We start from the raw sequence: 24,991 nt of genomic DNA, 5'->3' as shown, positions 1-24,991 counted from the left end.
AGGAGTGAAATGTGGTCCACATGCCAATGCCAAATGTAAGTCTCATGGCCAAATCCCTTGCTAATGCCACCTGGCCAGCACACACAACTGTTGCAAGGAGAGGAAAACAGGGTCTCACTTGTTATCAGAGCTGGGCTGGCTTCCACTAGCCACTCCACCACTGCAGCCACAGCACTGGTGACTTCTGAGGCAAAGAGGTAGGACAGCTCTCTGGAGACACCAGTTCTTTTCAAGCCATTCAAGTACTTGCACCATATAGTTTTATAACTAACTCTGGCAATCCCTCTGCTGAGCATATAAGCAGAAACATCTGCTGGTGTTCCCTGTGCACTGGCAAGCGACCATTCACCCAACAAGCAACGACCAAAAACCCTCCCAGCATTTCACAGCAGCGATGTGTTTTAAAGCATATGAGTACGCAGCTAAGAAAAAGTTAAATACAGTAAGAACTATGAGACCTGATTCTTTAAAGAACGCAAGTCTTGCAGGTGCTTTCTTAACCAGGTGAAAGCTGGTGTTTGGAGAGACCCTTTTCTTGTGCGTAGACATGGGGTATAGCTCACATCGGGTGAAGGACGGATCTGCTCTAAACCTGACAGTAGCACTGGTGGAGTATCTGTGGGGAGGTAATTCCCGGAACTACTGAAAGAAAGACCTTGGTGAGGCCTGGTTTCATAGCAGCATTTAAGGTTAACTGGCACACAGAAGCAGTTTTCTTTCTACACACTGGGAAAAAAATGAAAACCAGGAGAGGGAGGAAGGGAAGCGCATAGCCCCCAGATTAGCTGAGAGTGCTGCCGGGAGTATGCCAGAGGTGTGGCTTTTTTCCTTGTGATCCCTTTTAACTGGGCTACTAAGAAGACTGCAAGCTGCAGCAACAGGGCTGGGGAGTCCCACATTATGCTTCCTTATTTCTGCATCACCGCTTAACCAGACATAACCTGGTTCAGGATTCCCACTGCAAAGCTTCCTTCACAGCAGCCATTCCCCAGTTGCCCATAGCCAAACATGCAGTCATTTACAGCTGTCTGAGCCAGCATCCGTGTTTCTCTCCGTGTCTGCTGAGGCAGCATAGGTGGCTTCCACACTGTGCCATATTCCATAAGTAAAGTAGATGATAAAACCTGTGGAAGCAAAGGGGAGAGGGCACAGTTAGCTCTGCAAGGAAACAGAACCACGCTTACTACAACACAGGTTACACTGGGGTAAGTCCAGCCTTCCTGATGGCTGGCCTCTAGTAGACAGCCACTACCTTCCTTTGTGAAAAAAGCCATTAACACAGGCACCAGTCTGTAAAAGACAATCTATCCCAACCCCCGAAGGGGGCCTGATTAGAAAAATCTCTCATGCTTTCCAGTGCGTCCATTCTGCCCAGAGCTTTCCCTCTCCATTTCTGTGCCTACAGCATCCATCCCAGTAAAATACACGCACACTTGATGCTAATCTTTTTTTATCTCATTCTTTTTATCATAATAAATTCCCTGGGTGTTTCAGGCAATTCAGCCTTTTCCACATGGCTATTGGGAGCATCTTGGGATGCAGCTCAGCTCCTTCAGCTCCAGAAACACAAAGCCTACCACCCGGACTGCCAGTTCAAGGCCAGACAACAAGAAACGCTCTGTGGTTTCTTGTTGGCAACAAGACCTGTAAGATGGTTCATGAGTTGTTGTTTTGTCCTCACAGAAGCTTCAATACGCTTGAATTTAAAACAAGGCTTGAGGCACACTACCTAAATGCCTTCAGTTAAGTCGCCAGGGTTGGCCAGGAATGGTGAGAGTGCAGAATCCCTTCCTGGAATGCTACAATAAATTTACGGTTAACAAAATCTAGTAACATTGAACATGGCATTTTTTACTGTCTCTAACTCACCTATGAGCATCCAGACTGCAAACCGGATCCACGTGCCGAGGTCTAGCTGCATCATGAGGTAAACATTCACAAAAATACTCACAACAGGAAGAAGGGGCAAAAGAGGTACCTGAAAAAGAAGGAGGGATATGTTACATCCATAAGGATGATTAATGGGCAGGCAAGAACGTCAGATCCATTGTAAACAGGAAGTGATGGCTGGTACCAACTCTTCAGCTGCCAGATACGAGAAAAAGCGAGGTTAGACCAAAACAGAAGACATCAGTCTGCCATGGGAGAGGGATGTGAACACTGCTGTTCACTTGTTGTAAGAATGTCCTTCTTTTGTGGTCTGGAAGGAGGCAAGAGGGAAATTTTAGCAGCAATACCAAATACTTGTGCAGGGGAGGAAAGAAGAGGAAAACCAAGGACTGCATCATGACAAGCACCTACAGAACACCAGGAGAAGAAAGTAAGGGGAATGTCTGAGGAACTTCATCTAGCAGGTACCACGGTAATTAAGCAATATAATGCAAATAATCCCAGAGCAGAAGAAAACCAGGAAATGTTGCAGCTGTAGCAAGAATGCCTTCGTGATCTAAGAATCAAAGAAGAGTAAGACAGTAAAGCTGAAATGCAAAAGTCAGAATCTAAAAAAATAGCACAGGCATGTAAAGATAAAATCAGAAAGGACAAACTGTAACAATAGAAAGGTTTGTCAACATGGTGGAACTAACAGAAAAGTAAACTTCACTCCTAAGGAAAAAGGAAATTTACAGAAAGAAACATGTTGAAATGTTGTAGGCCTTTTTGATTTAAGCATCACAAAAAAAGCCCCCAACAAAAGAAGATAAAACATTTATGGTGAGTAGCTGTTCTCATCATTACAGAAAGGAGATGGCCACACAAATTAGAAAACAGAAGAAGAGTATTTTTCTAAATTAGGCTTTGTCGCGTCAGTAGGAACAAATGAGATCTCCCTCAGCGGGTGAGTTATGTACCCAGAGGCTGCAGAAGTGATCTCTGAACCATTAAGAGGCATCTCGGAGCTCTTGGTGGACTGGTAAGGTCTTTAAAGACTGGAGAAGGGAGACAAATTACCTATTAAAAAGAAATACAGAAAAACAACTGGGAAATAAACCAGTCAGCCTTGGATTCCCAGAGAGACTTTAGAGAAAAATCCCTTGACAGTCAGGTTGTAAATGTCTGAAGCACCACAAGGAGATAAGAAACAGCCATTACAGATTTAGCAGTGACAGGTCTCATTTTTTTCCCCCTCTGACAGGGTAGTGGCTGAGGGGAACAGAAGGAGGTAAAATATCTGGAGTGTAAGGCAAAGCGATCTCCTCACAAGTGAGTGCAGAAAATAGTCTAGATGACAGTTCCTAGATTTTCTGCTCCTGGACATTTCTGTTTCCGCTTCGGGAAGCATAACCACAAAATGAGCTGCAAACGCTACTGTGGGCAACTCTGGTTGGATTAAATGATTAAAATCAGAGAATTTACCAAAAAACGTAACTGAAGAGCCGTTTAGAGGATGGCATTAGAATTTAAAACTAATTTAATAAATTGGGAAAATAGCCTGAAATCAGTATGACAAAATGTGACTTGCAGGATTATAATGGGGAAAAAGCCCCCAAACTTCCCAGTGTTTAATACAGAAAGGATGGTGTGCATGTAAAGGCAGGAAAATGACAAGACTTCCTCATACTTAAGGGTGTTAGAGAATGTACACCCTTAGTCTCCTTGAGGACTAAACAGAATATGAAAGTACACTTGCTCACAGCCTTTTAGCAAGTACCTCTTTGATACACACAAACTTTCTTCTTCTTTCCCTCTGTATTCACGATCTGATATGGCCCTTCAAACCATCCCTTTTTCTTCTGATCTCTTGTCCCTTCCATATCCTATAACCATCTGCTTTCAATAGCACTGTCTTGCGCTTCCCTTCTGGACACACATCTGTACCAAGTTCTGCCATCCCAGCTTGTTCTGGACTCCAGCACCATTTACATTTCTTTTCAGGTCCTCTGTTGTCACCTCTGATCTGACCCAAGGCTTCCCCTCCTGATTCCCTCCTCGACCTCTCAGCTAACCCCTTCAGCCCTTCTTTCTGCGTCAAATCTGCTTCTGCCCACAGGGCACTGCTGGGTAGGAGGCTTGTCACAATGCTGCTTCTGCTATGCTGCATGTTGCAGCAAAGCATCTACGCTAACCTCTTGAGGTTCGACCCCAAGAGGAAACCACACTCAGAGGCTTAGCCTGGCTCTAGTAGGACATCCCCTTCTGCATGGAGCGCAAACTACAAGAGGTTACAGACACAATTGCTGGAGACCTCAAACCATCAGCTCTGTGGACAGTGCTGCATGTCATGCCTATATTCTCTGCATGTCCCCTTGGCCAGGACCTCTCTTCTGACACAGGTCAACATGTACTTCCTCCTCCAACCACCTCCCACCTCCAGCTATACCGCCCAGGACACTCACCTTAAAGGAGAGCTTGGTTTTGCTTTCAGGCTGTTTCCATATAACAAAGCTGATGACAAGAATAAGGATGGCAGCAATAATCCATACAGCCTTTATCAGAACACTTGGCTCAAGAGCAGTCAAGATACAGCTACCCACAATAAGGAAACCTGTGAACAGACAGCAAAGCATACCGATTCTTTTTTTTTTTTTTTTTTTTTTTAGAAACAGGAAAAAAACAACAAACCCAAACAAACAAACAAAAAACAAACAATCCCAAAACCAAAACCAAAGGAAAGCAGAATCTGAAAGCTTGGCAAACAAAACAGCAACACATTGAAAGGCTAACTGTAAGAGATATGCCCTTCTCCCTATACACCCTCCCCCCTTCCAATCTGTGGATTTCTTTTGAAGTCATAAATTTAATCTGTAGACGTTCAATTATTTCGCCCATTACAAGAGCTTATCAAAACCAGAGCAAGGAGGTGAGCTTTCCCACCACAGTCAGTACAAGGACCTACCAGCTGGCTCACTGCCCCCAAGCTGCACTGCCCAGTGCTTACCAATGATGAAGGTTGAGATGTTCACCACCAAGCCAGAGAATTTGGAAGGGTCCGAATTCGGCGGACACAATATGGCTTTGAGGGAACACTTCTCCTCTTCCTCTGGCAGAAATCCAGTCTGAGACTCGCTGGTGCTCACAGACTCATTGTTATCTGTCTCCTCTGTTGTCCTAGCCATCTGGTACGCCAAATTAGGCTGCTCTGGCTGATACCTAGGAAAAGGGAAATGAAACAAAGAGCATATTGGTTTCGCACAGGGACCTACAGATAGTCGTGGCTGTGCCCCAGATCACTGTAACACCAGAACAGGCAAGGTCTACACCCTTCTGTTTCAGGGGGAAAATTCTCAGAATGACGTGGTCATGATGTGAGCAAATATGGTCTACTATTATCACCTACAGCTTGGTTGTAGAGTCAGTGTTTTTAACCAGACAGTGCTCTCTTCCACAAACCCTACTGATTGTGTAACCAAAACACAATCAAGTAATAGTGAGGACTAGAGAAGGAAGCAACAGAGGGACAGACAGACAGTTATAAGTGGGCTGTTGGGTTATCTGTGGCAGTTCAGCTCCTGTGGTTTGGCATGGAGGTGGCTGAGCTAACAGCTCAGCAGATTATCACACCCAGCAGCTGCTGATTGTGGTGACATTCCTGGTGCCCCATCCTCTTCCATCCCAGTCTCTTCTGCTAGCTTATCTGCTGCTACATAGGGAAGAAAGAGGTGAACAAAGAATGGACTGCACCTCACTCAACAGGGCCCTGACAAAAAAACACATGGAACCAACTCTTTCAGCCTCAGCTCTCTTTCACAGGTTTTCTCTGTTTTCTCTCTCCAGCACAAGCATGACTAAAGGAAAGGGCCGTTTTGAAAGACACCTTAAAATTGCTCCTGTGGGGATGTGTTTGCAATGAGGGCATTTGTGAAACACTGCAAATCGGGAAATGCAGCGAAATCCTTGGGTTCAGCCACAGTAGGGTGTTAGTGGTGGCCCTTACAGCTTTGGAAACAATTCAGCTGCTACTTCATTAGGCAGCCAACAGGGAGGCCAAATCAGCTGCCCAGGCCACTGCAAGACAGGCTGTTAGCTCTGCTAATCTGTGATGGGGAAAATGCCACACAATAGGTACAGCAGCTTGCAAAAACAAATTAAGAAGCCATTTCCAGCTCTAGGGAGAAGAGGGGGCTGGGAAATCAGAGGAAAAGTAAGAAGGACAAGGAAAATCAGCAAGGATTTTCAAGGGGCACGGTGGACAGCACACAGCAACCGTATTACAGTACAGTGCTGGCCTTCACCTGCTGCAAGATAGTTCTTAGTTCAATGCATTTGCTGTGAGCTTGTAAAAAGCCGCCACCTGACTCTGAATGAGTCATGGAACACATAAAGGCACTTTCAGTAACGTGATCTTCAAAGCACAGTCATCATGGGTAGAGTACTGTTGTCTGTGAGGTGCTGAGCAATGAGATACCCAATTTTCAGCTTAGGCTAGGGAAGCTGCGGGAGCTCACCATTTCTAAAAGACAAGCACTAAGGCACTGATTCTGCAATCACATGCTCAGCTTTTTTGTTGCTGCTAGACTTTATCTTGAATCCTCTTCCAAAAGTAAGACAACCTGAAACTGTATCACCACTAGGAACAAGAGTGGTGACGATGAAGACATCCAGGAGCACCCACCTCTCATTCCCACTCTCCGGCAGATCTCCCACGGCATTCAGGGTTGGCCACAGTAGGAGTGGCATGGACCAAGCATTAACTAAATTCAGATGACCCCCTTGCAGATCCAAATAGCACAATCCCCCATAAGCTTAAACAAGTTCTTCACATGCTTGAAGCTGGAAATGTTCATGGTTTTATATTGGGTCTATGGAAACTATGAGGGCATCTGATCGGTGCGCGGATTTCTGACTGTGTGGTATAAGAGGGGCGATTTCTACATCCATACCTTAGTACCAACACACAGGCTGCCACCAAGGAGTAAGCCAGGAGGGTCCCAATGGACATGAGATCCACAAGATCTTTCAAGTCGAAGAGAAAGGCCATTACAGCTGTAAGAGGAAAGGCAGGTGAGACAGGGAAGGAAAATCAGTTAACACAGCAGAATAGGTATATAACAGGAGCATTAATGACAATGCAGCACACGTGACTGTTGCTCAGCACTTGGGTAGGAGGCCTCGAGCTGAGCAGAGGTAGGACTTGACACATGAATACCCTTAGCCTCACTAGCTGGAACCAGAGGAACCATTTGCTATAGTAAATTTCCAGCCTCTTTGTCTCATATGGGCATGTTCACCTAACTACCATCAATAAGCAGGTGTTTAAGCCACAGACTCGTTGCTGGAGTCACCTGGCACAATCACAGCACCCCAATTGTACCAATGTCTGATCCTGCATTTGCAGCAGAAGGTAAACAGGAGGCAGCAAGGCCTCTTCACTAGGCATCTCAAGGAAGCTGCAAGAAGAGGGTAAGCAGCTCATCCTTGCCATCTGGGAGGTTTAATTCCCATATTCCTGGGTGCTGGGAAAGGGAAGAATGGCTGCCAGCTGAAACTCAGTAACAAATACCAGTGCCACTGGGACCATCTGCCTGTCCCCGGCTGCTCTGGCGTCTTCTGCTGAGCTGCTACTCACAGTGTCTTCAGCCATGCCAGCCCAAGAGCCACAAGGATGCTGGGGCACCCCTAGCTGCCACATTGCAGGGCATTATTATTTTTAAAGCTAGCAGAGCACCCAGGGAGCAGATAAAGGCAATTCTTGGCATGAGATGGGATGGCAGCAATAAGCTCTGAGAAAGATGGACAGGCATACAGCGAGCTGTTCATGCTCACCCAGAGCATGCCCTGGAAACCCAGGACACTCTCTGGGATGTCATGCTGTGCAATATATCCGATTAATAAGCGGGCTAGAGTCAGACGGACTTAATCTGCCCCTGTGAAGAGCTTATGCGTCCTTTCCACACATTTGTGCAAGTCTTTGGATATTACCTGCAATGACTCCTGATGTCACTGTTGCAATTATTGGAGTTTTTCTTTTCTCGTTGACTTTAGCCAAAAATTTAAAGAGAAGTCCGTCTTCTGCCATGGCATAAATTATTCGAGGCATTGGAAACATGGAGCCAAGGAGACTAAGGACAAAGAAAGGGGAAATGATCTACTTATCTCACCTCCTGGTGAGCACACGCACACAAATGAGAGCAAGTTTATGGCAGTACCAATACAGAATAGGTGGCTTTCCTTCACTTCAGCTTCTCCTTCAAGGGCTCCCCCTGCACACCCATTACTGATAGATGGCAAGTGAGGTGCAGCTCTAAGAATCTGGATACCTAAACAAGCCGTGGGGCATGAAAACAGCCTGACTTTCAGGTAGCAAAAGAGCTGTAACTTCTGTGAGCCTCTGTGAGTTGCTTACCTAATTGAGTATGTCTAAATTTATCTGAAACAATAGCTTCTAGAGTGCAGAACGTGACATATTCTGTCTCCAGCCTGCCCTGCCACCCATCCAGATAGCTGTCACGCAAGCAACCTGGATATGGTGAGCTCCATACGCTCCAGAAGATGCACCCTTCACTACCCGATGCAAGTCAGCTCTCTACACAGCAGGCCAGGATGTCTTGCAGGCAAATCGTGCTTGCACTGTGAAGCTGCCCCTGTGACTTAGTCACTCTATTCATATTTGCATTCCTGAGATGCACCTGCTGGGTCTGCTGCTAAGGTGGGAGTTTCTGAAGCGATGCTGGTCATGTGCAGCTCTGAAATCTATCACAGGGTGAAATCCTAGTCCTTTTGAAGTCAATAGGTCTGAATTTCATCCCTGGTCTTGGCTCTCTGGGTGCAGGGGAACACAGTTAAGGCAAAACCTTGATGTGCCCCATTTTTTAAAGGAGCTGGAGATACATGTTTGCCTTGAGATGCACAAAGGAAGAGCAGAGTCTCACCTCGTAGAAAGCGCACACAGGGAACCAACAGCCACAGCATAATTGGCTCCGTCCCAACCCACATATTTAAAGGCATTGGGTAAAGGGCTATTGGTATCCAGCTGGTAGTAAGGCATCATGAGTGTCAGGGCAGCTGACACGCCAAAATAAGCCACGAAGCAGATGAGCAGAGATGCCACAATGCCAATAGGAATGGCCTTCTGAGGGTTTTTTACCTCCTCACCTAGAAGAAAGAAATTTCAGTATCAGCTAAACAATGAGCAAGAACTTTATCCCAACCTAGGGCATGCTGACCAGGGCTTTCAAAGGCTTTGCAGGCAGTACACTGCTGATGGCCTGCCCCAACCACTTGGCATACCAGCCTGTTTGCTCCTACTTCTGCTGCTCCTGTCACTCCTTCTGACAAATATTTGTGGAGACCTGGTAAACTCAGGCACACAAACAATCTGGATTAAAAATAGTCCTTTCCCCGAAAAGGATTATTTTTACCTCCAATTACTCCTGCTATTCCACCAATGGTGCAGCCCCAAGTATTCAATGATCACAAATAATGGGACAGGAAATTCCTGTAGGGCAAGTCCATGGGTGGCCATTTCAGTTAGCGTCTCCACCAGAACTACTACACAGTGAACACAACACCGTATGTATCCAGTTCCAGGGAGAGGCAGACTTTGCACAGCACCTGGAAATCATGCAGATCTTTGAAAATCCCTCTTAAAAAGGGACTCCCTTCAGTTTTTATGGAAGATTTTTGCCAATTAGGCTGGGATCAATGTTTTTAAAAAATTAAAAAAAAAAAAAAAAAATTCAGGCACTGATTAAGATTTGAGCCTTCCCTACAAAGCTTTTTGAGCTTCTACAAAGCTGTTCTTCACTGAAAGCAAGAACTCCTCAGGTTTGGCTTTTTGAGAAGATAAACCACTAAGCAGAGACCCATACACCTAGAAGTCAAAGGCAGACAAATGGGTTCTCCTCCAAGGATAGGCCCTAGGGCTGGCTGGAGTAATGGAGTCAGGACTTCTCAAACTCCTTGGAATAAGAGGCAGTACTACTTTATCTGTCCTTGCGATAATCTCTTTCACCCTCTGCTCCAGCTTTGAAGAAAGCCAGTTCAAGCCAAATGGGAAATTCAGGATAATCATTCCTTTCTCCATGGAACTGAGATTCTTCCTAGCCAGGAAAAATAAGACAATGCTGATGATTTCTCTCTCAGAAAGAGAGCCTTTGGACATAAAGACTCCTCCTAGCTTCAAGGCACAGCTTTAGGCTGCAGATGACTCTGCAGAGGCTCCCTCTTTCTCTGGCTCTTTAAATATTCCAAGACAGTGGAGCTTCTCCACCTGAAGGCAGTGAAGAACCCTACTCAGAAATAACCTGTTGATTAAAGCACCACTTGGAGTTAGAGATTCAAACTTCATGAGTTATAGAAAGCATATGAACCTGGGCCTTCCCTGTTTGCCTAATCGGGAACACCAGACAAGTCTTCTGTGGAGTCTGACCTGGTTAGTGTCACCAGTGACCACCCATGAGATTGGGGCCTGCAGGTAAAGAAAGGAGAAAGCTCATTTTGTGGGTTATACAGTCTAGTTGCCTGCCAGAGCAGCTGAAAGGCACCCAGGGACTTGGACGTACTCAGCTCTTTGACTATTAGGAACAGCTGAGTCAAAAGTCTGTTTTGGGGTGAGGTTCAGAGGCATGATGAAAGCAATGCCCTGAATTACTCACTACCTGTGCTGTGCAACACTACTGAAAGCCGATCTACCAACAACCAGGTTCAAAACTGGAATGAAGATACCTTCCCTCTTACCTGTAGTAGCAATACAGTCAAATCCCACGAAAGCATAAAAACACGTAGCTGCCCCTGAGAGGACTCCTTTCAATCCATAGGGCATAAATCCTCCAACACCGTAGAGCTTTTCCTCCTGTGTTTGACTAAAAGGCATGGCACTGAGTTAGAAGTCACCTTGTCCAGGTGAGAGTAACAAAACTACTCATATAGCTCATAACAAAATCCAAAGCCAGACTTCAAAGGAACACACTCTCCCTTTGCATACAAATACCAAGCAAAATGCTACAGCCCTACTCAGTGCTGAGCTTGGGACTGGCCTGCAACAGCCTGGGAGATGTGTGGAATAAAAATGGTTCATGGTTTGTTCCCACCACCTGTTTTTGGAGGTGGATAAAAATGGCTAAGACAGGGAGAAAATAGCATGGATACTAAAATTCCTCTCCTAATATTATTGCATGTGTGTAGATACACATACTCGTTTAAACATAAGCTTTTGACAAAGCACAACATGTAATTCTGAAAGCTGAAGACTGAGAAACACACAAACCACCCCCTCTTCACCCAGGATGAACCCCGATAATGTGTAGGTAAGTAGATATGAGAGAGCAATGCAGGGTGCCAAGCGCACAATCCTCCACTCTCAACTTCTACACTCTCTGTGCCAAGTTCATACCCAAACCATGCTGGTGACCCTGAGGGAAGAGAGAAGCCTACATCCCTAATGCCTTGCTGAGCCTCATTCAAAATTCATTAAGGTCAACAGGCAAACACATACTGGTCCCAGCACACTCTGGATCAGGACCCCAGATCCATGTGCCTGTGCCGAGTCATGTATAACATACCTCGCAGTTCAAGTGACTTAGGTCACTTTTTCCAGGAAAAGCCTTCATAAATATGAATTAAGGCAATTAAAGCAAATCCCAAATCTGCAAGTCTTATCAGGTGTAAGCATCTGAACTCTCTCATAGAAGCTCTGTTGAGACTTAGATGAAAACTGACCTGCTACTTGCAGAAATAGCACAACCCAAATGTGGATTACTCCAGAAATAATGATAAAGTAAAGTAAGCTCCAGACAGATTAATAAGTGCTGCAGGTCAAAGAGCTAGTTACACTTTGAAGCTACCGTACTAATTGCTCCTTGCATGGGAATAGCAGAGAAGAAGGGGACACCTGTCCTATAGAAGCAATTTGTTCCCAGCAGGCTGAATTTTGCAGAGATTCAATAAGCAGCCCGCACACAAGCCAAATTTAACCAATGCAACATTTATAAATCTCTCGAGTTTTTGCTAAGCTGTGCTTCCTTGCAGGCCAGCACAAAGGGTTTAGATACCAAGCCAGGACTAAGCTGATGTATGTGGAGATATTTAAAAGCCCTCATTCTGTGTTGTACAGTCTCAAGAAAAAATGAACAGCCTTGTATCACTGGCAACCCTTGTAAGCTCCTTAGTTTTGATCTTGTATAAGAAGACAGGGTTTTGGCCAAATAGCAAAATACCATTAAATTGGATTTGTGATATGCTTTCTGCAATGCATTAAAATAATCTGCAAGTTGCCCTTCAGGCTGTATATGAGGAAGAAATTCCTTACAATGAGGATGATGAAACACTGGCAGAGATTGCACAGGGAAGTAGTGGATATGCCAACCCTGGAGACATTCAAGACCAGGCTGGACATGGTTCTGGTCAACCTGATCTAGTTGACGTCCCTGCTCACTTCAAGGGGGTTGGACTAGATGACCTTTGAAGGTCCCTTCCAACCAAAACCATTATATGATTCTGTGATTTCATGATGTTACTGGGGCGTCTGGAACAAGGTCTCCAAAGGTCTAACAGCACCCCAAGCATACTGCCCAAGTGTCCAAAGAAACTATAATGGTATACGTGGTCACGGCTTCATAGAGGCACCAGAGATGGCCTGGTGTAGCCTTGGGTAAAAGGTTGTCTAAAAACCTCTTTTCTCTCAAATTTGGATGCTGTATTTGTCATAAGGCTGGAAATGTCAGTCCTGCAGCAGGGCCCACATTGACACAGCCTATCTCCTACCAACTTCAGTGCATCAGCACAGCCTGCTTTCAGCAAACACCCACTGAAGCCAGCTTTGCCTCCAAGGCATTTGGCAAACAAGGGAGCCATCCCATTCACTGGTTTTCTAAATCACTCCACAAACTCCCCTATAAAGTTGCATTTGAAAACGTATCAACTTCAGAGCTGAGAACAAAAGATCCAACCTACTTGTCTCCATATATGCTGTGGCTGGTGTTGTAAATGTCCTGCTCAGTCAGCTGCCAGTTTTTAACAGACCCTTTCACGAAGCCAGAGACCATGACAAACCCAAGAACAAGGATGTTGATGCAGGTGAACACTTTGTTCACCAGGGCAGATTCTTTCACGCCAAAAATTAAAAGCCCTGGGGAAAAAAAATGGCAGACACACAGTCAGGTATTACACTATCAGCAGCAGGCACTGGGGACTTGAAGAGATAGCTCAGAGCTGTTCCTGCTGTGCTCTGCCCAACTTACCACACCTCGTTTCTCCACAAAGCTAAGTAGTTCCGGTAGGCCAGGATTAACTCACTCAAAAGCAGCACAAGGACCTCATCTCCAACATCACTACTGTGGGATGTGACACACCTTCCCACCCAGCATGCCCATGTGCTTGCTAACACAGCTAAGCTGCTTCCAGTGCTTTCAATGCCAGTTCTAGTCACCTCATGGTACTACGGTGTGCCAGCTAGTCACAGCCTCAACTCCACCCAGAGACCTGGCAGAAGCACCCCGCATGTTTTCTCATGAAGGAATGTTGTCTTAGAGGTCTTGGCCAAATGCACAGGTTATGAACAATGTTCACTTTTCCTAGAAGCAGGGGAAACTATGGGAAGGGACCGAATCCAGGAAGACAGCTACTACTAGTGCTATAGACTCAGCAGAAGGTGGCATCTTGGGAATCTTGCTCCCGTTCCAATCAGCAGGAGATTTGTCAGCAAGTTCACCAAGAGCAGGATTTCAGCTTGTGGTCTTAAGAGCATCCATCTGAAGAAGAGCACATTTACAGACTTTGACAACCAGCATCTCACTGATACATAGCTTGGCTTCTCACAACAAGCAGCTCTGGTAACTTGTGTTTGCTCTTCAGGTGTCTGATTTTTGAAAACCCAAACTTTTAATCCAAATCTAAGAAAGTGGCTGAGGAAGAAGGTGAAAAAAAACTGGGGCCTGAGGGAGAACAGAAGCACAACAGGGTGTGTTTACTGCTGCTTCAAGGCATTTAAAGGAGAGGGAAGCATCCTATGCACTCACCTTTCCTTCTTTTAAAATAGGAAATAATCTAAGACAGCCGCATCAGGGAAGTGTTTGATCAAACTGCGGAAAACTTTCAAAGTACCTTGTAGAAATCTGAAGCTTATGACAGTGCAAGCAGAAATAAACTTCAGGTGCTTATATTTGGGACTAAAGTTGCCCATTCAGCAGCTTTTGTAGAAAACAATGGTTTGCATTGTTTATTAAAATCCAGGGAATTTGCTCAATGCAGAGGAATAAAGCCACTGGTAATCTGAATAATTTTATGCCTAGGTAGTGCTAAAGTGAGGAGTCCTAAATTTTGTGAATTTTATCTGAGGCGAAAGAGCAGATTCTAACCTGAAACTAAAGCAATTCCTATTATATACAAATGAACAGAGAGGAAAATCTCTCCAATTCAGATGTAACCCTGAAAGCAGAGGGCTGCTATTGACTTCAGCAGTCCTCCATATAGTCCTAGATCCAAATGCAAACCCAGATGCCAAAGTGTCCCTTGCTTATGAAGCCTGCCCCCGTGAGCAGAGCTGTGAGATGGCCATCCTGATCAGAGTGGGAAATGTTGGGACAACCTCGTGGGGAGTAACACCGCAGCTTCTGTGTTCCGGAAACCACAGGGGTACATGAGAAGCGTAATTTCTGAACTTTGCCTAAATTTGGCTTTGCAAGATCCAGTTGGAGCAGAGGTAACAGTTCAAAGGATTTTGATTTTAAAATTTTCCAAAACTTTTCCACATTCTGATCAAGGCCTTGGCACATTTTTAGAGGAAAAAAGAGGGCCTGAGTGTTTATCACACATTTATTTCTCTGGAGTCTTGCATTCAATGCTGCAAACTGAAGCCCACATATATTTAAAAAAAACCCCAAACCAAAAGATGGTTACTGAGTCCCTTTCCCTCTCCCCTCCCCCTGCTTTCCTGGCTCAAGGTTCTGCAAATTGGCAGATTATCAAACGGGGAATAAGGTTCCTTGAATGAATTCTTGTGTAATAGGATTTGTGGTGGGAAGGATTAAACTTCCATACCTGATTGAGGGTAACAAGTCATCTTTTCTTTTCTTCCTTATATAAAATTTGATTGAAGGTTTTAAAAGTGGCTCAAAAAGTATTGAGAATGCTCCCCTCTAATTAAAAACCTCGTAAACAGGCTATGCCCTGTGCTAACTCCACAGCAACTATATAGGTCAATCCAAAACATGTAGCAAAGTCTTTAATATGTTGTCCAAAATAAACGAGGACTCTGTGCAAAGTCCAAAAGCAAACAATGAAATGACAGAGGAAGGAGGTCAAAGACTCACAGACCCCCGCAAGGTTTTACCTGTTAGGATGGTGATTATCACCACAGCGAAGATGTCTGGGTATTTTGCCAGCACTCCAGGAGCATCCATCGTCATGTAGCTTTTGCAAAACTCTTCAATGTGCTGGCCTATGATCTCATCAAACGTTGCGCTCCAGGCTCTGGCCACGCTCGAGGTTCCTGCCAGAGGACAGAAAGGATGCAGATCACCCTTTGTGGCTAGCACATGTTCCAAACTGGGGTCACCTTGCAAGGCTTTTGCCACAGGGGGCCCCAAAGCAACCTTGCATGTGCTTCGTAAGTGCTGGGAGTAAACCTTCCTCTGCAGATCCAGCCCACAGCCCGTATTCAGGCCTGGCATCTGCTCTGATGGTAACACACACAGGAGACGGGTCTCACTCACCCTCAGCTGACAAGATAAAAAAAGTCCTTATAGCTTGGCTTCCTAGTAAACTCCAACTTCGCCTCTGTTACTGCCTAGACTGACCTTTTCCTTACACCCCCAGCAGCCTGAACTTCCCCCAGTCCTCGTAATTTCTGTTACTAAAGAGGTCCGAGTGTCATGCTGGCAGAAGTCCCTGGCAGCCCTGTGCACTCTGGATCAGGACCCCAGATGCCTGTGTCTGCAGCCCAGGCAGAGGGACCTTGCAGAAGCCAGCTGGCCTCCAGCAGCACGACACTGGAGCACCAGAACCTGGACCACAACACTTGCCCAGCTCTACAAGCTCTGCACTCCAGCAGGTCTGCTCCAGCCTCCAGTGCCAGAGCATCCAAGCAGGATATAGATGTAATTTACAGGTTAGCTGAGTGTAAGTCAGCCCAGTGCAGGACGGTGGTGATGATCCCAGAAAGCAGCACAAGTCCTGCCTGCAGCAAGTGCTTAGACTTACCCCTCCGGGGCTGCTGTTTGCTGTGGTTCCCGAGAGCATCAAACCACGCACAGCTTGCCAGGGTGAGGACTGAACCTGGGGTCTCAGGATGACCAAGACCGGGACATTGTCTGGGCCAGGAGAGTCATTTCAGAGAACTGAAATAGTAACAACGAAGAGCTACCACCAGACAGTGACAGCGCTGTGTAAAATAAGTAGGTCTGGGTAATAGCCAACTTCTCCCTCTTCTGCATTAAAGTAGCTATGATTATAGTCCCAGTGTCTAATACAGTACACTATATATAACAGCATTTAATTGCAGGATACAATTACTATGTACGTAATTCTCTAGCTAAAAAAAGAGGTTGGTTTGGTTTCGTTTTGCAGAGCAGTTCCTCCGAGCATGCCGTCAGGGGCCCCCTTATATCTAGAACAGTTTGTCCTGACACACTCACCTGTGGGCATGTGCTCAGGTCCCAGCTCCAGCACCTGCAACCATGTCTGTGCTCACCTACAGCTATGGCTTCTGCAGCAGCAGTAGGCAGTGCCTGCAGCAAAGGTGGGCACACTCACCACCCCAATCCAGTGGGAAAACAAGCTGCAGAACAGACTCTTCTGTTCACACAGATAACAAACTGCACAGTGTGAACGCTTTTAAAGAGGTGGGACATCAGAGCCATCAATTTTATCTTGAAAAACTCCACCAGTTATGGTAGACAGACTATTTCTTTAGTGCTGTTTGGGTTTGTTTTTTTTTTTGTCCTGGCTCTAATATTTCATGTTCTAGGACAGGAACAACGAGCTCCTGCACATCGTACATCAGACATTGCTTGGACACTAGTTCTATGTATAAGCTCTTCATCCCAAACTCTCTGTAACCAACAGCCTTGAGGGAGTGAAGGGAATCTGACATTCTTCCAACATAGCAGACACCTGGATAATAGTAATGCAGGTGCCCAAACAAGGGTGATTTTACAAACTAGGCTGTCACCCTGGACTAAAGCTAGGGCCTCAGAGCACACCCTCTAGACTTACCAATAACGTAGGAGAGGATTAAATTCCACCCTGTGATGAAGGCCCACAGCTCACCCACAGTCACATAGCTGTACAGATAAGCTGATCCCGTCTTAGGAACTCGAGCGCCAAATTCTCCGTAGCAGAGTCCAGCCAGCACTGAAGCCAAGGCGGCAATCAAGAAGGAGACAACGATGGCAGGTCCCGCATCTTCCCGTGCCACAGCCCCAGCCAGTACATAGACACCTGCACCCAAAGTGCTGCCTACACCCAGAGCCACTAAGTCAAACGTGTTGAGGCATCGTGAGAGCCGACTGTCTTCTCGAGAACAGTCCACATTTTTCCGGCGAAGCAGCTGGTTTCCAAAATTGATGATTTTTTGACACTCCATCTTCGAGTCTGGGCCTGCAAGAAAGATGCTGCCATCATTATCTGGACCAGGATACCCCCAAAACAGCATCACTGCACAGGTGCACTGCTACAGCCCTGCTGCATTTCAACAAATGAATCTTCCCGGGTTCTACATTTTTACATGGCAAAATATCTCCTTTGGCATTTTACACAGGCTTAGCACAGGGAATTAAAACAGACAAAAACCAAAGTGTTTTCTGCTTCCTGCTCCCTGTCACGCTGCAAAGCCTGTGTGATCCCAGGAGAGACGCAGGACTCCACCCCAGCTCCCATCCTGCTCCACAACCACCCAGTCCACAGACAAGTAGACAAGCCAAGAACACAAAGCCCATCTTTTGGATTTCAGAGCAGCTTTCTTGGAAATGCTGGAAATGAAAAAGAAAGATAAAGAGAGAGATGTACTTTTTAAAAAGAGACATACATTTTTAGGTTTCATAGTGAACTAAGAAGTATTACAGCCCAGAATAAGGCACCACATGTGCTGCTGTCGCTAGAACACAACACGACCACATGCTGCAGTCAGTGACACCAGCTGCAGTCAAACAGACCCGCTGGGACAGTTTGCCTCTCTCCAAGCTTCATCCACAGGCTGCTGAGGCCTCCAACTGTGCAGGCTGAAACAGGCATCATTCAGGAAAAAGACACCCAGAATCAAGTTCTATTTAACTTGGTTACACCAAGGCAAAGGCTGAACCAATGACTTGAAGTGAGAGCACAGTGGGGCACCCCGAACAACCCAGTCCCACCCAGGCCAGCACCACTGCAGGGTCCCACTTCAGCAACTGCACTATTCCTGTGTATGGACCTGCTGGCATGGCCACACCGCGGTGTGTGGCGGCATTGGCACACAACTAGTTCACATGCAGCTTGCCTGCTTGGGACTTTATGATGGGATTAGCAGCAGGGTAAAGCAACTCCCTCTCTGTGGAGGGATCCCTTAGGAAATCCTTCTGGAGTCTCTCTTCTCATGAGACACGTATCTTGCAGTGCTATACCATGGGAAGATTTTGCTATGTAACTCATCAAGCCTACAAATTCAACCATTTGCACAGGTGTCCACCTAACACAGACAGCACTTGTTAAAAGCTACAATTAGTCAAACCAGTACAGCCAGCAGTGGGGTCATCTCCACACCTGTGGAACCCTTAGAGAGTGTGTCCCTTCAAGATTTATGTCCTTGCACACAGCCCAGGTATAGAAGCTTTGTCTTGCTCTTTCTGAAAAAAATTAAGTTCATTGCTTCAAAACTGTCCTTGCCTGTAGAGAGCAGCTAGAGGGCTCCTCCTCACAGCATCACCTGAATCCGTGAGCACAGCATTAGAAGGAATTTCTTGCTTTTTAGGCTGCCAAGTCTAGCCCCAGCTGTCACAGGCAACTGTGGCATAACATCACACCTTCCCTTCAAAACTTCCAGGTGCCTTATCTCCACTGTTGGAAAGCTCCACCAGCATTCTGCTACTCTCCAGCCAAATGCTTTATTAGGCAGCATTTACTCACGTGCTCCTGTGCCAAGAATGGCCTTTCCCCACTCAGGTTGTTACACCAGTGTATCTTTAGAGATCAGTCATAACCTAGGCCTTCATTTTACAAAGGAAAGGGATCCAAACCCCAAAGACAGGGGCAGTCTCTTGCTCTGTCTGCAGCTGTCCTCCTCTGAACCACCCTGTGAGCAGCAGTATATCGTATATCCCATTAGCACCCTTCTACTTGTTGCATCAAGAGGAACCATTAGAAGCAGCAACAAAAGCATCCCAAGAGCAACCGCTAAGAACCCGAGAGGGTATCTCCTTTGTTAGTGTCTGTTTTCCTCTCCCAGTCCTCCCTCCATCCTTTCTGCCCTGTGCCAGTTTCCTACTAGTCTTCATCTTCTTAAACAACCTCAGGTGTGGCACCGCATCAAAAGCTTTACACAAGATAAAGGAGAGCTATCACTCTTCCCTTTAGCCCTAAAAGTAAAACCAACCACAACAGTCCCCCACCTTCCCTGTGCCTCTTATCAAATAAAATTGTCAAGTGAATCTGCCCATCTCTCATAAGTAAACTCACTTACCTCTTGGCTCTTCTACAATCAATGGGCTCTACCTCCTATGACAGAGGTTTCACTTTTCTGGTTCACCACTGTTTTCATGCCCCTGTTCTCTCTGATTACCTGTCCTTGACCCTCCTCTTCTATGTGTTGCTCCCACTAGCTGCAGCCATTTTCCTCATGCCACACTCTGCCATCCCACCTTCATCCGAGCAACATCATCCTTATTCACAATTGGGCAGTTGGATAATATGATGCTCTCCACAGCTAGGATGTTTCCGTAGGACCTGCTGGATTAATCCTAATTCGTATACACAGAAAAATATGTACTAAAACAAAGCATTGTTGGGAAAGCCGTAACAAAGCAGGTTCTTTGCCTTGAATGCGCCTCCAGTGGAGCAAGCCCAACACTTGTGACAAGCACCAAGAAGCTTTCAATGTCCCTACAGAGCCACATTCCAACCAAAGATGACAGGCAACCTAAGACAGACTAACAGAGCTGACACTGACAGCAACCTACCACACTCTTACAAAACAGATTTGGTTCCAGGCACCAAAATCACTACTTGAGTAGGATTAGATGTCATCTATCTCAGACTGCATTCTGTCACTCCAAGAAGCCCCAGCCTGATATTCACACAGCATTAAGCCCAGCTTTGGCAGCAGGGCTTTAAAATGTTTCTTCATTAATTATGGAAAAGGAGAAAGGTTCTTTTATTTAGATGCAATGCAGGAGTGAGTGAGGTTTTCACTTTCCAGTGAATAGTGCCTTGTATACCAATAATAGGCCAGCAGTATACCTCACACTCTAACATCAATAGTATGCTAAGAATAATGTTTAGGCAAAAATATTACTAAACATAATTTACAGTATGGTCAAGCAAGACTGGTACTTCATCAGCTCTGGCTGAAACCCAGGGTAAAAGATGGGAAAATACATGCTAAGAAACTTAATTGGGTAAGCTCTTAAATCCAATGCTTCAATGTTGTCACCACAGCATTAACTACAAAATAAAAAATCCTCTTCCCTTTTCCAAGACACCAATCATAAGCCCTGGCTTAAGTCCCTTTCTCTTGGCCTCATGCTAACTCCCCTTCTATGAGAAAGTAATTACAACTGCAGGAACAAGGCTGAGGATTTACAAGTCTCATCGTGTAAGGAATTTTCTCCTCCACCAACAGTTCTCATTCTCCTGAGACATGGATTTAGACTAATGAAGAAAGGCAGGTTTCAGGCCAATCTTATAAAATCTCATTTGATGAACCATGGGAACTCCCAGTGCACAAAGAGAAGGAAAACTATCTATCTTCTCCCTTCGGTAGGCAGACAGACCTCTTCACCCAAGTGCATTCATGTCAGTTCGCTCATGCAGTCTCAACCACTCTACCCAAATCTGTGTCAGACAGGACTGCTTTCACAGGACACCTGCCCCCTCCCCAAAGCAGGGACAGGACAGTCCTGAACTTTGAGCTGGGGTAAGGTGACAAGAAGAGCGCTGCACTGGAGCATCTCCTATGAATTTCAGTGCTTTCTAGGACAACACAAGTCCTAGGCTTTGCTTAACTCTCACCTGAATGATGCAGAGGTCCCACTGATGTCTGTGTCCTATGAAGACCACAGTAACTGGGCTAACTCACCCACTCTGCCTGGCAGTGGTGGTGGTTTACATTTAGTCTGGAGCTCCAGGAAACAGGGAGGATCCCAGTGCTGTGCACCAAGAAAAAATGCTACAGAAGATACAAAAAAATCCCTCCAAAACAAAACAAAGAAATCCTTGCCATAAACTGCAGCCAACTATGAGCAGGATACCCACAGGAAATGTGTTAATGGATTTATTTTCCAAAGTTAGTGTGAAAGTCAAGACCAGTTTAACTCAGACCAAACTCTGGATTTCAGGACAAACACGGGTTTATTCTGCGCTACAGAAACATCAAGAAATGCCAAAGGACTGGTGAAAAACAGTTCACTTCTTGCTAAGTCAATACTCATCGCAGGGTTTAGACATTCAATGGCCCAAACAGAGGAGTCAGAAGCAACACAGAATACAGGGAAGTCCCAACTGAGGCTATTAATAAAGAGAAAATTGAAATGAGGTGGAGAAATGCTCCAGCTCAGCAAGAAGCAAGAGAGAGAGCCAGGGAGGTCTGCTGAGATGTGGTGCAGTGGGTAGGGCTCACCTGCCCTTTGCACAGAGCCCCTGGGTAGGCCCAGATGGACCCCTGAGGCTGAGCTGGACCAACCATAGAACACCAGAAAGGAGATCTTCCTGAGACATTCCACCCTGGGTAAGGTTCAAGCCTCCCCAGACCCCAGTGACTTATGCATCACTTTGTGTTCCTCAGGGTTTGCACCTCTGAGCTGACATCGACGTTGCTGAGCATACTGGGTTTCATCCTACGAGGTGCTGAGCACTTCTTAAACAGAAAATCCAGATGAGGGAGGAGAATAAATTCAGAGCAGCCCTGTGGAGAAGGACTTGGGGGTGTTGGTTGATGAGAAGCTCAACATGAGCTGGCAGTGTGCGCACACAGCCCAGAAACCTATGTCCTGGGCTGCATCAAAAGGAGTGTGACCAGCAGGCCGAAGGAGGTGATCCTGCCCCTCTACTCTGATCTCGTGAGAACCTACTCGGAGTACTGTGTGCAGTTCTGGTGTCCTCAACATAAAAAGGGACATGGAGCTGTTGGAGCAAGTCCAGAGGAGGGCCACAAGGATGATAAGGGGGCTGGAGCACCTCCCTTATGAAGACAGGCTGAGAAAGTTGGAGCTGTTCAGCCTGGAGAAGTCTGCGTGGAGACCTCAGAGCTGCCTTCCAGTATCTGAAGGGGGCCTATAAGGATGCTGGGGAGGGACTCTTCTTCAGGGAGTGTAGTGATCAGACAAGGGGTAATGGGTTTAAACTTAAACAGGAGAAGTTCAGGTTGGATATAAGGAAGAAGTTCTTTACAGTGAGGGTGGTGAGGCACTGGAATGGGTTGCCCAAGGAAGTGGTAAATGATTCATCCCTGGCGGTGTTCAAAACCAGTTTAGACGGAGCCTAAACCATGGTCTAGGGTGAGGCATCCCTGCCCGTGGCAGGGGGGTTGGAACTAGGTGATCGTAAGGTCCTTTCCAACCCAAACCATTCTATGATTCTGTGATCAACGTGTGGGTTTCTATCATGCCCACACAATGAGAATGGGGCTAACCTTAAGAGCTTGATAGTACTAACAACATGCTTGCAGTGTGTAAGTGACCCACTGTCCCCATACACTGCACAAAGCTCCACAGATGATGTGCTCTGTGGGAAACAGAAGCAAAAGGCAGAGGTCAGGATGTGCAGCATGACATTATCTTTGTCTAGGAAGTGCCTCCAGGTAGAGGTGGATCAAGGCTCCCCACAGTCGAGAGCTGCTCTCAAGATCAAGATAGCAACTTCGTCCTGCTGAGAAAGCATGCTTAGGAAGTCTGAGCATCTCTGTTGTGCATAGAGTACCTCCTACAACATGCAGGTAACAGACAGGGAGCTACATGCAGAGCACAGTACCCACACTGCAGCCATGCTCTACATCCCTCACACACAGCACTGTCCTACATCTCACAGCTGACTGATCTTCATCCTAAACAACTCTCACATGTTTTTGTTGCTTTTGAAACAGCAGGTACCAAATCAACCTTTCACTTTCAATTACATTCACCATAGCTTGGCAAAGAGACCTTCGATAAAAGACAGGTGGGATTTTTTGTCAGGATAACAACCTTTTGGTTTAGCAGGATGCAGTACAGGGGCCATTCATTACACCTCTGCCCAAAACTTTTCCTCTGATATCATTTGTTATCTTTGCAATTGTATCAAAGGGTGATTTTCACAGAGATTATGATTTTTCTCCCCTTAGAAGTTGGATCCGGCTGTGACCTCACTTTCTGAAACAGGCATTCTTGCCTTTGAAGTAAGGAAATATGTTCTGGTCTGGTTCCTCTCACTCCCACTCCCAACCATACTTGAAACGATGAGCCTTTTTTTGACTGTACAGTCAGTATTCCTGTAGCGTAACACAGTCCTAACCACATAAAACAATATCAATTATTCCAGGAACGCTACCAGACTGTATATAACCACTTTCAAGCTGAGGAAACTTGATCTGAATGCTAGAAACACTGATCTGAATGATAGGTTAGCTTTGTTCTGCACACACCTACCTCTCACCCCGGCTTTAGCTCTGGTTACTCCAATGAGAAACACTGAGCTGCAAGCCCTGGCTGCTCAGACCCTGGGCAGGAAATGGTTTCACCCCAAGGCTCTGGGCACCTTCAGGTGTCAGCAGGAGCTGAGGGCTTTGAGACCAGCGGGAAGCAATGACACACCTAGATAACCTAGCAGGGTGTACTGTGGGGCAGGGGCCACATCCTTGGGTGAAATCCTGTCCCACTGAAGTCGATGGCAAAGCTCCCACCAACTTCAATAGGGGCCAAGTTCCACCCACTGCTACTGGTCCTTGTCTTTTATTTACTGTGCATTTTATGTTTGTTACTTTTGTTCCCTGTCCAAATTCTTGTTCCTTGACTGTATTGTATTTTCAAATAAAATAAGATATTCTTCCTTGTCTTATCTAATGGTTAACATACCTATTATATCAGGTTGGTAGATTTCCTTCCCGATTAACAACATTCTAAAAAGGGACATTCTTTAAAACAATCCCGTAAGAAAATAAGCAATCTTGCATCTGGTTAACAGCAAAACGTAAACCATAACAAACATCTGTGCAGCTAAACATAAAACACCATGTGTGAAAATAGGCTGACAGGGCACCATTTTACATAAGCAGTACTATCACTTCCTAAACAATTACAATTTGTTTCAGCTTCTGAAAAAACACTCCTTATCTATTTCAAGGCCTTGCTGCTTCTGAGAATCTTCTTCTCCAGTTTGCAGAATTATGGCAAATTATGCAGAACACGGAGCTTTCTACCAAGGAAAGGAGAAAACGCAAGCCTGACCCTGCTGTAAGCCCCACGAACTCCCTGGGCACCTCCTCAGAGGAAGCAAGAGCAGAAATCCCCACTCAACATTGTCTCATATATCCTTATATCCATTTTTAAAACACATGGAAACCTCTACTGCTGTCAGTACCCTTCTCATAGAAGGGTGATGTCCTCTGGACAGTCTTATTTTCCCTCAGTATCCTTTCAGTCTTCAACAAATGTATCCCCCAAACAGCTGTACCATCACTGCTACTCATCTCCAGAACAAAAATCTTGTGCTTATGCCATGCTGGTATGTTGGCAAACAACAAGGAATGGGTCTTGCCCCCTATTTTCAGTTTAAGCATGGGTCAGCTCGCTGAACAAGCCCGCAGTGGCAATGCTAACTTTCTGATCACCACATGTAACAAACCCATTGGGAAGCCCTTTCCAGAAGACTGATTTTGCTACTTCCATCCCTAAGGTGAGACGGGCGTTCACATTCAAATGGACACTTGCATTTGCGGAGGCGAGTAGCCGCGGAG

At 45.9% G+C, this 24,991-nt stretch overlaps 1 protein-coding gene across 1 annotated transcript; it reads right to left on the bottom strand.

The window, feature by feature from the left end:
• Positions 1-756: 756 nt before the first annotated feature.
• On the bottom strand, positions 757-17,478 carry SLC7A1 (solute carrier family 7 (cationic amino acid transporter, y+ system), member 1). The gene is made up of 11 exons (XM_010013762.1): positions 17,089-17,478; positions 15,206-15,364; positions 12,829-13,003; positions 10,615-10,739; positions 8,808-9,030; positions 7,858-7,997; positions 6,819-6,921; positions 4,877-5,088; positions 4,335-4,483; positions 1,870-1,978; positions 757-1,124 (listed from the first exon to the last, which is right to left on the bottom strand). The coding sequence occupies exons 1-11, from the start codon at positions 17,456-17,458 to the stop codon at positions 1,015-1,017; spliced, it is 1,875 nt and encodes a 624-aa protein (XP_010012064.1). The 5' UTR covers positions 17,459-17,478; the 3' UTR covers positions 757-1,014.
• Positions 17,479-24,991: the final 7,513 nt, after the last annotated feature.

This window comes from Nestor notabilis, unplaced genomic scaffold (assembly GCF_000696875.1).
Source record: "Nestor notabilis isolate BGI_N333 unplaced genomic scaffold, ASM69687v1 scaffold8334, whole genome shotgun sequence".
NCBI lineage: Eukaryota > Metazoa > Chordata > Aves > Psittaciformes > Psittacidae > Nestor > Nestor notabilis.
The sequence above is the reverse complement of the archived record's forward strand: the minus strand, read 5'-3'. Positions and strand labels throughout refer to the sequence as shown.

Bases quoted from the DNA above. Each gene is read 5' to 3' on its own strand.
- SLC7A1 (XM_010013762.1), bottom strand. From the start codon at position 17,458: ATGGAGTGTCAAAAAATCATCAATTTTGGAAACCAGCTGCTTCGCCGG. The intron at 6,922-7,857 runs GTAATATCCAAA...TTCCTCTTACAG, and splicing joins GACATCAGGAGTCATTGCAG to CTGTAATGGCCTTTCTCTTC. The intron at 1,979-4,334 runs GTGAGTGTCCTG...CTTCTTTTTCAG, and splicing joins AAACCAAGCTCTCCTTTAAG to GTACCTCTTTTGCCCCTTCT.